The sequence below is a fragment of the Nipponia nippon genome, unplaced genomic scaffold, assembly GCF_047370975.1.
Source record: "Nipponia nippon isolate SJK-2023a ecotype South Korea unplaced genomic scaffold, ASM4737097v1 scaffold_4, whole genome shotgun sequence".
Classification (NCBI taxonomy): domain Eukaryota; kingdom Metazoa; phylum Chordata; class Aves; order Pelecaniformes; family Threskiornithidae; genus Nipponia; species Nipponia nippon.
In genome coordinates this window covers 106,886,726-106,902,613 of record NW_028262358.1, presented here as the reverse complement: position 1 = coordinate 106,902,613, position 15,888 = coordinate 106,886,726, and the positions used below count along the sequence as shown (strand labels likewise).

Genomic DNA, 15,888 nt, shown 5'->3' with positions numbered 1-15,888 from the left:
CCCCTTGAAGATGAGAATCTCTAAATTTGTAATTCCCAAGCTGACTAGAAGAACTAAGCAGGACAGCAGCTTTCCACTATCGTTGCCTGAAAGTTAGTGCTGGAGCTTGTTTGCATTCAACGCTACTGAGCCGCTGTTCCTATGCTAAGAAACTCCGTGCAGGTTCCTACAATGTGAAGTACCTCACTGGTAAAATATTTTCCCCAATGTTTTATTAAGTGGGTATAAAGCACGGTGGAAAGGGTGTATGGCATCTTCCTTTCAGCTCATATTGTAGGTATGAGCTAACGGATAAAATCCACCTTGTTCTGACATCTTTAGTTTCCCCGGCCTTTGTTCAGGACAGCAGCAATCTGAGTTGCTACCTGAGCAACCTCAGAGAAGTTGACTCTGGCTGCTGTGGTTCTACCTATTTGGAATAAATGTAAATCTATATCTGATGCTTCAGTCCTGTTTTCACACATCTCTTGATTGCAAGTTGAAGGGGAGAGGGAACGTATGCTTCTCACTACAGCTAAATACGACTGGAGATGGGGGTACCACATATCTTGCAGTCTTCTTCTGGATGGCTACAATGCATGTGCTTCATTAAGCGCATCAACTGATACACAAATAAGACAGACATAACTCAGCTATGCATGCCGACTGTACCTCGCTTATTCCCCTCTCCGATTTGATTTGCAAGACACCTGTAGCAGAGGTTTCAGAAAAGGGTCATCTGTCTACCACTTCTTAGACCACAGTAGTGCAGAAAACCTGGCAGCCTCCCCAGGCGGGGTGGTTTTTCCCAGCATATCCTTGTGTTGAAAGCCTCAGGATGAAGATGAATCTGAAGAGGGTGTTTGCTGGCTTGGTGAGTTTTTCCACCGGGTCAGTGAGCTCATCCAGCTTGCGCATGGCTGCACGAGCGCTCTTGCTGACATGAAGGATGGGGCAGGTGGAGGAACCATCGTCCTTTCCAGTAGACTGGCTGAAGTCCATTGTGGAGTCTCAGGCACGTCTGCACATGCCTTTTGGGGAACATTTAACAGGTCCAGTCCAAAAACGGAGGCACCAGGAAATGTAAATGACCAGCTGGTTAGGGGATGCCATTATCACCTGAACTGCAGTTAGGTACTCGAACGGCAGATAGATGCTTAAGTCCTTTTGAGGATCAGGGTCTCTGTGCATAATGTAATTATCTGAGTGTCTGAAGTACAGCTTCTTTGCTCCTCTTTTAATAAAAGAGGAAATTTAAATGCAAAACTTCTGTTAAGGCACATTAAGCTTTAAGACTTGAGTACAACAATCAGCTCGTTCAGGCTATACTTTCCGCAGCTTTTCTCACTTAGCCAGATGACACATGCATGCTGTGTTTTAGAACTGAGCTCTGCCCTCATTTACACCAGGAACCCTCATTAAATTCAGCTGAATTCATTGAATTTAACAGGATTGCCTGGTGTAATTAATGTTTTGAGGACAAATTTTGTCCTTAGCTTTAATGTTTTAACACCATATACAGCATTCAGATGTGTAACCGGTTGAATATAGGAAATTCAAACACTTAACTTGTATACATCTTAAATCCAAACCATAAAGTGACATTGACACTCTTTCTTGCATTTTATAAACAATTTGCATACATCCAGCAGTGATAATATGCCTTTGCATTTAAATTTTAATTATTCTGCAGGTCTACCAGGATGTCACTTGTTTAATGGCTGACTGCGCTTAGAGGTCACCCAGTCCAAGTCTCCTCTACTGGCATTTTTATGCAAGTAAAAGCTTCTACTAATAAGAACACAGCAAACATACTGAAGTGAGACCTGTCTAGTAATACATATGAATTAGAATTTAGAGAAACTTGGGGAACAGGGGATTATGTTTTCAGAGTGTTTCTTTCTTAATGGTTATTTGACTCTGACTGGGATCATAAATTTTTATTCTCTGCCGATCAGAACACAGGCTGCCATTTACACGTGCAGTGAGTATAAGGCACTGCTGAATCAAAAAAGGAAGCATTTTACTGCAGAGATTGTAAAGAGCCAAGTGGCTTCAGCATGCTAGATGATGGTGGATCATGTTACTTTTACTTAGGATTGGAAGAGACCAATCGAGCTTCCTGAAAGCGCAGACTATATTATAACAATATAACGTGACACCTGACCTTCAGCTAAATGCATGGGAATCCCTGTTATAGGGTATAATTTACATATCGCTGTAACATTTTTTATCTGGAGTAACAGAATCACAGATGGTTTGGGTTGGAAGGAACCTTTGAAGAGCGTCTAGTCCAACCCCCCTGCCATGGGCGGGGACACCTTCCACTAGATCAGGTTGCTCAAAGCCCCATCCAACCCGGCCTTGAACACTGCCAGGGATGGGGCATCCACAACTTCTCTGGGCAACCTGTTCCCTCATTGTAATAATTTCTTCCTTATGCCCAGTCTAAATCTACCCTCTTTCAGTTTAAAACCATTGTCCCTTGTCCTGTCACGGCATGTCCTGGTAAATTGTTCAAAGCTCTCAAAGTCTTTGAGAACAATGGTGGTTACATAGCAGGATTTGTTTCTATCATCTCCTAAGAAACCTCACGCCCGAGAAAAGTGACCTATGCTGAAGAAAACGTACTACTAAAATTACTTAGAAGGAGTACAGCGAGTAACATCCTGGGTCAGATTAATAGTTGTGACAAACTGAAAACTACACTGATTTCAACTCGGTTATGACAACATAAACTGAGAATATGTCCAGTTCCTGTTAAACCTTGTCTAAAATCATAGCAATATTTAAAACAACTGTAAAACCTCATAAAGAGTAATGCAAAAGTAACTACTTTTATTTCACTGTATTTTAATACTCACTAAAGCTATGTAAACGGTGTTTAAAGCCAACTGAAGCAGGTGGTGCTGAATCTTTCAGTTTTTTAGTTTAGTAGTGGTACCTTAGGACAAGTCTACCCAGGTGCTGCACAAGTTTAATTCAGATCCAGCTGTGGAACCTAGAGGCCAAGCCAGAAACAGAAATATGGATTTAATTTTTTTCAGTTGTTTGGTACATAACTAGCTATTGTTTCAGTGTACAAGTATGACCTGTAAAACATACATATCCTGTAAAAATGGAACAAGTCCTCTCTCTCTCTGAGAAAAGCTGTAGGTTGATGTCTTTGAGGTGAGTGGTGATTTTTGGGCATCCTCATTTTTTTTGCATGTCCAGCTTGCAGCAGTTTTCAACCAACCTGATTTTTGAGGACAACTGTTTGACCCCTGTACAGTATCTCCAGTTGGACAAGCATAAAAATAAGTTAGTAGTTACTTAAAGATACAGGTGGGAGTATTTAAAGACAGTGAGAATTAATTGATGGATGTGGTATAAAAAAGTGTAACAAATACAGTTACAGAATTGTCCCATGGCAGTGATTTATGACAAGAAGCTATTCCAACTGCTAAACACTGAATCTCAAAACAAAAAAAAAAAACCCAAACAATAAAAGATGTATATATTGTATTCACGTACAAGGAATGGGAGTATTTGGATTGAATCTTTGCAATGCAGATGAAGGGGGAAATGTGGGCAGAGATGTGAACTACACTGATGCCACAGTGGTAACGTGATTCCAAAAATCTGTGCTCCAAGGGATGCCAAAATCACTGTATGCTGATACTGTCGCATCAATGACAACTGCCTTGTGTCCTGCTCTGCATCACCCCATCTGCCTCCGCTCTGTGTGGCCTAACCCCTAGATACCTCTGCCTCAGCCTCTCCATCCTTTTCCCTGGAAAATACTTCCTGCACGGTGTTCTCACTTGGTAATGGGAAAGGAGAGGAACCGAGCTGAAACAGGTTGTGTTTCCTAACTGGCAGGGCTCCCTTCTCTACCCAGCAGAATGTCAGAGGGGAGCAGCTAGGGCTGTCTGTACCGAGAGGAATCCACAGGCTCTAGAGTAGGCATAGGAGGAAGACAGCTGTAGTATAGCAAGAGCTAAAATAAATACACATGCACAAGTTAAGCGGTTCCTAGAACAACCTTGTGGCATCTGCTGGTGACATCCAAGTAGAGATGTTGGCCAGAGAGTGGGAGAGAAGAAAAAAATATTGAAGCAAGCGTTAGTTTGGGAATAGGGAAATCCTCCACTCCCACCCACAGCTTTCCAGAATCCAAATGCTTTGATATGAACGATTTAATGGTATCACAAACCCAAGAAAGTATAGGGAGGCCATTTAGTATCATTCAGATGATGCAGTCCCTCATACTGCGGGGGACTGTACGACTCCCTCACATGCCGTCTGGACGTGGTCCTGGGCAACCTGCTTTAGCTGGCCCTGCTGACTGGCGGGCTGGACCAGATGACCTCCAGCGGTCCCTCCCAACCTCAGCCGTGCTGTGATTCTGTGCAGTGGTTATCAAGCAACCTCCGGTGAGAGCAGTGGACATAGGTATAATACTCAACGGTTTGATGGGAGCAAAACAAGACACACACAGTAGAAGCAAGTGAAGAGAAGTGCATTCAGAATTTCATTTCGATAGTACACATGCTGATACTCTGTCAATAGCTCTGATGAAATTGGCTCACGTGATTTGCTCACTAATTACTGAAAAACTATAACAATCACCAAGACAATATAAGGTCAAATTCAGTTTTTATAAAAAGAATCTGAGTAATTGATTGTATACATATAGTACACTGTAATGAAGAATAACTGAACAGTAATAGACTTGTAGGGATGAAGCTGGCACAAAGTCTTCACAATTATCGGATTGTTAGAGACAACAGATTCTGTAGTAATGCCACTGAATATTCATAATGGAATAGATTTTATTTCACATTTACACATTTGCAAGAGTATATACAATTTAAAAAGTCAGCCTTGCTGGGAAAGATTAGTTGGCAACGATCTATCCTAACTTGAGACACTGAGTATTAAAGCTATCGCCCTCTTTGATAGCTACAGCCTCTAAAAGTGCCTGTTTCTTCTGCATACTGCGAGATGACTCCAGTTCATACATAGTTGTCAAGTTGAAGAGAACACTCTCATGTAGATAGTGTTTAGGGTCCTGCTGAACCATTCCTTCCAATTGCCGGAGGGAATCCTTCAGTTTTCCCAGATAAAGAAGACAAACAGCAGCATTGTTATTAGCCTAGAGAAAAATATATTGTAAATAAATAAATCAGCGTGTGCACGTGTATATGTCTGTATGTATTTACAAGTGATGAGAGAGAAGGAAAAAAAGTCTAGCATCTGGGGTTACAGCAGACTTACTATGTGCTAAGAATTACTATTTTATGTGTGTCTGTGTGCGCAAGTAACTAAAATGTATTATCAATCGTACAATCCAATCCTTTTCTTCTTGTTTTTCTCAAGATTTATCCTGTGCCAGCAGGACCTGCTGACTGCTAAGAGCTGAAGCTGAAACTCTAAAACGAAATATAAATAGTATAAGACATTAGTCAGTTAATTTTGAAAGTCAACTGAAACAGATTTCAGAAACTACATGAGCCTCTGCATGCTGTCATTTTCACAGAGGTTTTTTTAATGACTTCGCTATATCTTCAGAAGTGTTTTTCTCTCTGGCTCGCATATAGAAGATCCACATAAGCAACAGGAAGAAATGATCTCATCACAAAGGCATCTACAACTGACTTCAAGTACCTTCAGCAAATAGGGCAGTCTAAATACATCATAAATGATCAAGTCAGGTTCTGTTTGCTTTTTCACATAAAATCGTTTTTATGAGTTACCGAAAGATTCCAACAGTACAAAGTCATATAACATGTTTAGCAGCAGAAACTTTTACACTTTCTGAAAGCTGCAGATAAAGGGAGAACACAGGCTTTTTAAAAAAATTCTTTTTCTCTCCCTTCAGGAAACCTTACTGATCTCGTGCGATATATAATACATACTGTTTTACAGCCTGCAAAATGATGCAATTCATGTGCTGCTTAAACTCAGTCCCCTCAGTCTTTAAATAGCTTTGGATCAGGCTGGGGGGGCAAGCTGCCTCAGCTCTTAGGAACACTCTTACGTGACCATGCCCTGAAAGCTGCCAAATGTACAAAACCCAAAAGTAAATAAACAGCTCTTCTTTGATCTCCTCTTGCGACGGGAATCCAAGGCTCTGCAACGTGTTAAAAGTGTCATGTTTAAAATTACAATATCCCTTCAATGTTGTGTGAAATCAAGTTAATCTTATACACGTTGGCAGCTGCCATTTCTTTTTCTGACATGCACGTCTACACTAAAAACAGCGAGTGCAAAAAACAAGTGCTTTTGCGAAGATCCCGTAAAACATAATGTTTTGGAATGTCTACATGCATGCCTAAGTATTTATGCCCTTCCTATAGACTGGTTCTTCGTTTCCCATCCCATTTTGTATCTTATCCTTATGTATACTAAAAACCCTTTGGCACACATGCCACATCCAATTTTTCTATAAAGCTCTGAGCGTACTCTGGGTACTAATTAAATCCACGCATGAGGCATTACGAGAATAATTTAGGTGTTCATTATAAATGTAGCAATTTGGAGATTTACCACAGCATTTGATGAGTCGATCCTTAAAATTTCTGTGAAAAATCGATGAGCTTCTGCAAAATTATTCTGACCAAGGTGGAGAAATGCTCTAGAAAGTAAGTGACATACGAGTGAGTTCCCCTTAAAAACCCAAGGTGATAATATATTTTAAAAGGAATGGACACCATTTTTTATTCTTCCTATTATAGATGTGAGAGTTTCTGACATTTGCTCTTCACGGTGTAATTACAACCAGCAAGGAGACACTGATTTAGAGACAAATGGAATGACAACTTGGATCATTTGGCTACTATATATTCTGCCTACCAAAGCGACAGTCTTCACTGTGTTTTTATATGCAGATACTCTCTTCCTGGAATTAATTCCCTTCATGAAATTAGCCATGCTATATGATTTTCAGAGCACTTTTGAACAGTATTTTCTAAATATATTAAGCCCATGTGCGCCCATGTGCTAACCGTTACAAACTGAGCCCCCCATCACGCAGCTCCATTTACTACAATGTATTCCAGCGTTCTTTGAAACTACCAGGCGCTAACTTTACTAGCAGATCTGATTGTAGGATAAGGGCCCAAAATAGCTTCTCCTCTCCTAAGAGTTATTTATGCAAATGTATATTGAAAAAGCAGAGCGAAAATATGCAATGCCTGGAAGAATGAGAAAAGGCTTTGTAAAATCAACTGAAGGATCACAATTTCAATCCAGGATAACATGACTCTACTGAGTAATACAGATCTCCTGGGTCTATATGCCATTCAGTCTCACTTATGACAGATGTAGTTACATAAAAGAGAGAAAGAGAATGGGATCGTCTCAAGGGTAGTTTAATGCTCACAATGCATACTTTGCAAAACTATATTTTAAAGTTTCATTTAGCTATTAAATTACTTACCTGTTCATTAAAACCATAATTTGGCTCTGTAGTCCATCCAATTTGTGAGTCGCTTTCTCAACGTCTTGAAAATATTTTTCTGCAGTTTTTATGTCTCCTATCTAGACAGTAAAATCACAAGAAAGTTACCACAATAAGAAAAGAGATCCAGCCTGATTATATCTTTTACAAAGGATAAGAACATGAAAACATATCAAAGTCCATTATCTAATTGTTTGGTACCAAGCTGACTGGGTAACATCTGTTATCAAACAAGGTATTTGAAGAGCCATGTTAAGATCACAAAAAGAAATGCGCAGTTTTATCTAAGGCAGTGTTTCTCAGCTGTGGGTTGTGGAGCATTCATGGACTGTACGGCAGGGGTGGTCCACCTCCTCATTTGGCTCTTTTGTTGTAACTGACTCCAGAGTTTGTAAAATTAGCTGAAAATGAGAAAAGGTCGGAATTACTTCCAGTGAGACTGGGTGTGACTCTGCAGGAAGTGCAGACAGACGCTGCCCACGGACAGAAGCTGTCAGTAGGATTGTCCAGGACAAGAGGAAACGGCCTCAAGCTGCACCAGGGCAGGTTTAGGTTGGATATTAGGAAAAAATTCTTCACCAAAAGGGCAGTCAGGCATTGGAACAGGCTGCCCAGGGAAGTGGTTGAGTCTCCATCCCTAGAGGTATTTAAAAGACAAGCTGATGTGGTGCTTAGGGACATGGTTTAGTGGTGGACTTGGCACTGCTAGGTTAACAGTTGGACTCGATGATCTTAAAGGTCTTTTCCAACCTAAGCGATTCTATGATTCTGTCTCTGATTAGATATAAGGAAAAACTTTTTTACCCCGCTTATGCAGGAGAACTGGAATACAACAGCCTGGTAGCTCGCATAGGACCTGCATGTGGTTAACCCACAGCTTATGGGTCATAGCCAGGGACCACAGGACAACTTCAGCGCATCAAACCAAAACATGTCAGAAAACAGCCCCAATGCAATGGGTCACTGAGGGTACTGGGGAGACAGTCCATTTGCAGGCTGAAAAATAGTGGTGAGTGCATTGTGCAGGCTGAAGGAATGAGGGATTTCAAAGCTGACATGAAGAGGAACAGATTTTATGGGACAGGGAAGGGGATTCCTAGAAAGGAAGGGGTATTTCACTTAAGGGTATGTCACATATCTTGCTATCTTGAGATGAAAAAAAAAAATTCTTTGAAAAAGGTCCATTTGGTAAATAAGTTAGCAATGCATGTTTCATAGAAGCACAGACTCTTACTTTTGGTAAGCTTTCACAATATAGTGTCTAATTTTGGGCTGGACAGATGGAAGGAGAAGAAAACTTACTATTGGGTAAAATAAATCTAGCAAAGGGAGGGAAACCAAACGAGTGCAGGAGCATAAAGCCATGGAAACCAGGCAGCCCGCAGGTGGGGAGCTTCAGGGGGCCCTCAAGAGATCACCTTTTTCTTCAAGAAGAGGACCAATGTTACCAAAAATGTTTGTGAGAAACGTGTTCAAGTCTCCTTAAAGCTCTCAGATGGTGAATATTACACAGCCTCCCTAGGAGACTTATTCCAGAATTCTTACATACCCTTGGTATTACAAAATACACTCCAAGTCTATCTTGCTGCACTTTTTACCCCAACTCTTATCCATATCCTGTCCATATCCATATCCATAGTCCTATCCATAGTGGTCAGGGAGAACAGTACAACTCCTCTTTTTTAACAGCCTTTTACATACTTGAAAAATTTTATTGCACTTTCTCCTATGTTTCTTCTTCTAGAACGAGAATCAATTTTCAAGTAAATCAGTGTTCACCCCTTTCGCATGGATAATGCTTTCTGGATTCTCTGATCATTCTTGCTGCTCTCCTCTGAACTCTCTTCTGTTACTTCACATCCTCCCTGAGTGCTCGCTGATCTCCAACCGATCCCTCATCAGCAGTGAGAATGGCAGAATTACTTTATGTTCCACATGTGAATATGAAGTTTACTTTTATGCCACAGTATTTTGGAAGCCCGATTTGTTTACCCATGTGTAGTTTGCTTACCCTTAGCCTAATTCCTTTCTACAGAACAGTATCTCGTGAGTTGTTTCCCATTTTGTATTTGTGTATTGCTGTCAGTCTTTGATAGTATTTTCCCTTTGCTGTTTGAATCACAGCCAATTTAACATTTCAGTTTCTCAACTTGTCAAGATTATTTTGCATTCTGATCCTGCCCTTCATAGTGTCTGTACCACTCCCAGCTTGGTACATTTTACAAGCACGTTTCTAATTTCATCACACAAGCACCTAACTGAAAAATAAAAGAAGTGCAAACCCTAAAGGGATCCTTGTGGAAAAGATCATCTAGCAAGTCCTTCTAGTCTTCCGGTGAATGACCTTCCCAATACACTTTTCAGACACAGCAAACATCCATTTTAAGGCTTCATCTAGATTTCTTCCCAATTTGCTTATGGGAGTATCACAGTGCCAGTATCCAAAGCCCTACTAACATCAGTCACATGACTGGTACTGCTTTATCTCTAACCACAAGACCTCACCCTTGACAACATAAAGAAATTATTCTTCTTTACATGTAGGGGATGACCCAGTTGCACTCAAAGATGCAACTGTCCATCTACCAGAGCATTTATGGAATACCCATTAATACTCTAGCTAATTAAACAGATGCATTTCTCCCCGATGTTACGTAACTGGACTCAAAAAAACCACATTATTCATTCTAAAAACTTATACATTCAGTTATAATGACAAAAGATACAATTTCTTTCCATAAATAAAGATGTAAACCACCAAGAAAATAGTTACTTTTAACTAAGGATAATGCTGGCACAAGTGCAAATGAATCCGTCCTTGAATATTTTTAGCCTGGAAATTAGAAGGAAGCCCCTAACCACGAGAATAATCCATTTCTAAAGCAAACTACCCGTTTGCTCCACTGGGAGCTTGATGAATCCAAATCTAATATGCTTTGAGATTAATCACATCTTATTTGTGATCATGAAGAGTTCTCATTTCTTAGCAGCCTCTTGTATCTACTCAGCAAACATGCCAAACTTTTCGTTCTCATTCTTCCCACTGAGGGGAAACGGTTTACTTTTTTTTTTTGGCAGAACATTTAAAAGAAATAATTAGTTTCAATTAGTCATTAAAATGTTTAAATATTTAAAGTAGTCTTCATCACTTAATTTTATTTAACTTAGTTCAGAAAAACATGACTTCAGTATCTAATAATTATTAGCACTTCAAATAAAAATGAAAATTCCTCTGTTAACCTTCGAATAATCATATCCTCTAACAAGGAGCCTCCAATATACTACGTGCTTAAGTTTGTTGTTTGTCTGGAAACCAAGATTATTTTTCTTAAGTACTCCTAGGATTTATTTATTGCTTTTAACTCTGTTTTGCAGCAGTCTATTGCAGAGGGTAAGGTCAGGCAGCTTTCCACTTTCTAAATTCTTTAATGTAGTTATTTAAATGGCAATTTTGGATAGGTCAGCCGGCAAGCAGAGTCTATTAACAACAGACAATAATATCCTAGAGACTAAAATTTATTCACTGTTTCCACATTTCATGTGAATTTCTGTTGTACAGGTCAGGTGATTGCTGACAGAATTACAGTGCTTCGGAAAATTTCTCTGCAATAGCCTCTGTCTTTTCCTGCATTCTCCATTTCTCTCATCCTCATTTCCCACTTATGTTAAGGCAACAGCTAAAGGCCGTACATCAGATCTAGGCCTCTTTATGCCCCACTACATGTGAAGATAAAGAAGACATGGTGTCATAAACTAGTAAGCTCAATTTAATTAAGAAAAAAAATCACACACCAAGTAAGGTTTTATATGTTGAAAACGGTTACCTTCTTTTTCTATTTAACTCCTGAACTTACACTTCATTCTACCTTATCGCTTTGTTTCATATGTGTGATTCTCAGTCTGGAATCACTACCTGGTTTTGAGAAGCTGTGACATTTGAATACAAGAAAACTGCTTTCCCATTTTACCTGCAAGAGGTTTATTTTTTTCACAGAGTGCCTCATCAACAGTGCACACATACCGCACAGTGGTCTTACCAAAACGATGGTGCCCAGCCCTGCAACACATTTCTCTGTCTGTGATTTTAGCTTGGTTTTGTTCACCTACACACTAATTATTTCTCGTAATACATCAAAATCTTGCATCTATCTCAACAGTACCCTCCGGACAGAGCTGAAGATTTTGTCACAAAAAAAAAAAGACGTGCCAAACAATAAAAATGTATCTCCTTAAGGTGCTAGAAGAAAGGAAAACATCTGAATTTAGAAGTGATGCTTTTTATTAACCACTATATAGCATCGCATAAAAATATGAAGGGCTCCTCATACTCCCTTTTGCTATGTCCAGTTCTGACAGTAAAACCAGTAAATACTAAAGGCCTGTTTCACAGCCAACATCGTGGAGGTCCATGACTTCAAATGACTCTGTACAGAGCCTGGAACACCACTTTTTGAAATTGGGTGGACGTAATTCTTTCCAAAGTTAGGAGATGCCTTCCTCCCGAGAGTGAAAATCTTTCTATAGCAAACCCAGCTACTAACAGACTGGAGAGTGTGACACTAGGGCAGACACTCTTGTCAGCGAGGCAGTACCAGTAACGTACCCGTCGTTTTCCCAGTAAGACCAGAACTATGAATAACTTGTATTTCCAATAGTATTATGTATATTTACAGTACCATTCTTTAATATGCATAATTACTAGGTTGCCTATTTAGGTAATAATTAATGCACACAGCCAATATCATAAAATTGCTCTATAGTGATGGAGATCCACTTTAGAGACTTTTAAAGACAAACATGTCTACCACACTGTGAAAGCATGTTCCTGCTGAGAACCAAGAATCCATAACTGAGTTTGAATGACATTCTATGATTTCAAGCAAACAATATTAATGATTTAATTATCTATCAAGAGTAAATAATTCCATTTCAATATAATTCCGTAACATGAATGCCACAAATAAGATTGTTTGTAAATACTCGACAACTCAAAATTAGATTTATAATAAATAATAAAAGGAAGTCGATAAAAAAGGAAACGTTTGAAATACCAGTATCAGAAATATGAACAAACTGCAAAGAACCTGTGAGATACTAAAATTTAAAACAATCAGATACTAATTATTTAGATGCGTCATTTTCTGATAAACAAAAAAGTACTACCATACTTACATCTTTTTTTTACATATTATGGTAAGTACATAGCTACATGGAAGTTTATTATACTTGTGCAGACCTGTTTTTTCTTTTAATGTGCCCTCCCCTCTCTTCTCAGGCATATAACCTGGACAAAAGAAGGAAACTCTCAAATTTTTTCTAGATGAAGATGGCAGTTATGCAGTGTGACTGAGAGCTGCATGCAGTTTGAGGCAGTGAGAAATGAGTTTTTTAGTGAAATTCTGGCTCACTGAAGTCAATAGGAGCTTTACAATTAGTTTTAGGGAAAGCAAAATGTTGCTCTTTGATTAAATTATTAGCATAATTTTCTATAGCATGTTCTTTGTTTGCTAATGTACGTGCATGTACTTTTAGTATTATAGGTACTTTGTATTTCCTAACTTTATCTAATATCACGTGCTAGAAGTTTTTTTTGTTTTGACCACTGCCTCTACACATGCCCTATAAAAATAGCTATAGTTTTAAATGCAACAATTATTCATATATAGCTGTCAACAGCAACATTACCTACCAGATTTAGAATAAAATGCATACCTGAAGGAAAATCCTTCCAATTCCGCTCAACAGCTGAGGCTCTTGCTGTGGGTAATATTTGATGACGGTGTGATATGCATCTACAGCAAGCACATAGTCCTAAGGGGTGAAAAGCACACGACCAGATATTTAAGTTCAGCATTCTTCAGCCTTTATGTCACCTTCTTTTTAAAGACATATTCAAACAGAATTAAAGTAATTGCAACTTGTCAGTGGAACGGAATTTCTACCTATCACTGTAGGCACTAGTAGTTAACTGGTCTTTTTTCAGTTATACTGGAACTGCATACATAGGGGATCTTCCCTTTTTTTTTTTTTTCCCAACTGGATCATATTCTGTTTGTAGCTAAATGCCAAGAACAGAAAATCTGAACATTCACTCTTCAGCTTAGATTACGATTTAGGATGATAGTCAAAAGCCTTCTGTGGGACTGGAGTATACATACTTGAGAAGTGTCTCATGTTTCAAATACATGTATAATTTACATGGTTTAAAAAACTATGTTCCGAAGCTTTGGGAACTGCTTCTGCACATGCTCTTAACTTGTGAAAAATATAATGTGTCAGAAGCTGGAATTCATGCGCATTTTCAGATGACAAACTAGCACTACTGCCAAGGGAAACAAGAACTTTTCTATCTCGCCACCCAAACCCTTGTTCCCTTCTACCATACCGTGTAAAAAGAAAATGAGCAGGTAATCTAAATAGAAAACAGATTTGGGCTAAAACTAAGTGAGGGGTGGGCTGGTTCTGAACTCCAGGAAGCTTTGCAAGTGTCGTGTGTGTGTCCCCCCCGCCTGCACAAAGACTGTGCTGGCAAGTGGCAGCTCTGGGACTCGCCTGCTCAAGATGCTCAAGATGCAGTGCAACCGTACCCTCCAGACCATGACCAGTGACAGAGAATTAAACAAAGGCAGGGTCCCATTTCCTACAGGTAAGAAATGTCCATGTGACTGGTTACTGCAGTCCAGCTGTTTCATGGTTAAACCACAGTAATTCAATGATCTAGGCAGTAAATGACTTTTAGAGCATGGCTACATGGTCTTTGGCAGGCACACATGAGAAAATCTGCATGTGCTCTATGCTGAAGTACGTTCACAGGGCACAGGGCTGCGCTAGCCCCAGCTACAGCTCCTTGGAGCAATCCAGAGCAGAGGCAGAGAAAGCCTGCATTTGCTTATAAAAGCCAGGCATACGCAAAGACAGAAGACTGTGCTGTACTAATTTGGTGATTCCTGACAGTCCTGCCTTCAGCTTAACAGAAGAATTTGTGGTGGGTGTTAGGAAGCAAAAGACATCAAAGAATAATCTTTCAAAACTGCACAGACATCTTGGGATACTCTCTACCCTACCATTTTTCTTGGTCAAATTATAGTACTCATTTAACTTGTCCCTAACACGATCGCAGCTACTGGTAAAGGTACTTTTTCTTCATCTCCTGCTTAGTCTGAGGAGGCAACATGCCCCAGGTGCAAGGAGTTTCTTTTCCTGAGGTTACACTTAAAACAATTGAACCCTACTGGACCCGTGCACCAGGTCACCATTTGGAACCTACTCATCATTTCATACACACAAAAAATCAAGAGAAGTGTTTGGAGTCCGATCTGTATATGAGAGAAATTACATGTCCTATAATAGTAGAGGCTGACTTCAACAGCCCAGAAGGCACTCTGCAGGACTCTTCTTTTGCAAACAGCTTGTGTATTGTGGGTATAATGATTAATTCTGAACAGTTAATTATTAACATTTCGAGTTTATTCCAATTCTAGTCTGCCATGCCATGTTCATGCTTATTATTGGTAATGGAAAGAGTTCAGAGCAAAGACACAAAAATATATTTATTTAAATTCTGATTTATTTAGTACTCAGAACTCAAATGTGATGAAATTTACGCTACCAAACTTTTTCATAAATTTACGACTTAGGAAAAGCTCAATTTTCACTGTAACAGCTCTCACTAAAGGACTTCATTGATCACAGAGTCCCACTGTGTTAGGTAGGCACAAAAAACTTGGCATAGGGACCCTGTGAACAGACTCCTTAGAGGAACCCCAGCCACGCTTGTATTAGCTATTAATGCCTGCAAAGGCGCCATTTATAAAATCTAAAGGATTGCCTATGACTGTGAATTTCATCTCTTTAAGCATAAAATGTGCTCACTGGAGAAATAATTTCATTATATCAAATTCTTGCTTTTGTGCTCAATGCCTCCCATGCTGTGGTCAGTGCTCAGTCTCTCGCTTGCTCTAAGGCTTAGGCGACACAACAAACATGCGTAGCACAACCATGAGGGATGGGGGCTTTACAGTCACATGCCCAAACTGATGTAGAAACAACTCGCAGGAGATCATGCAGTTAAGCTGATAGAAAAGTGCTTCTGTCAGCTTAGTTTACAGCTTAGCGTGATTTGACTGCAGAAAAGTCTGAGCCAGAAGCAGCCGCAGGAGGGGGCACTGTTTGCGCAATTATAACACTGCAGGCTCCCTAGAGTAGGTAGTAGCCAGCCTTGGTAGGAACAAGCAGCCAAGTAATGTCTTGGAGGTCCAGGCTGCGGGGGCTCCATGGACTTGGCCTAGTCAGGCAAACACACCCTCCTCCCCTTTTGCTTTCCCTGTCAAGTGACTGAACATCACCATATGCGTTATGAGTGCGGAAACATTCACACCTCCTAAAATGTGAGAGTAGAGGTGAAGCATTCAGCCTATGCACTGTATTCGTCGATACGGCACCGTGTTTCCATACGACAGCAC

The 15,888-nt window shown here is 39.9% G+C and overlaps 1 protein-coding gene across 4 annotated transcripts in view; it reads right to left on the bottom strand.

The window, feature by feature from the left end:
* Positions 1-1,589: 1,589 nt before the first annotated feature.
* The window catches only part of TRAPPC12 (trafficking protein particle complex subunit 12), a 56,797-nt gene continuing 42,498 nt past the window's right edge, over positions 1,590-15,888 (bottom strand). Inside the window, exons 9-12 of one of the 4 annotated variants that reach the window (XM_087774189.1) lie at positions 13,139-13,237; positions 7,406-7,506; positions 6,514-6,601; positions 1,590-5,119 (exon numbers count right to left, since the gene is read on the bottom strand). In XM_087774189.1, the coding sequence (XP_087630315.1) occupies positions 4,877-5,119; positions 6,514-6,601; positions 7,406-7,506; positions 13,139-13,237 (531 nt within the window). In that variant the 3' untranslated portion in view covers positions 1,590-4,876. Of the gene's footprint in view, positions 5,120-6,513; positions 6,602-7,405; positions 7,507-13,138; positions 13,238-15,888 lie in introns of those variants that run through there. The other 3 variants (XM_087774190.1, XR_015708121.1, XR_015708120.1) reach the window with 3 other exon arrangements.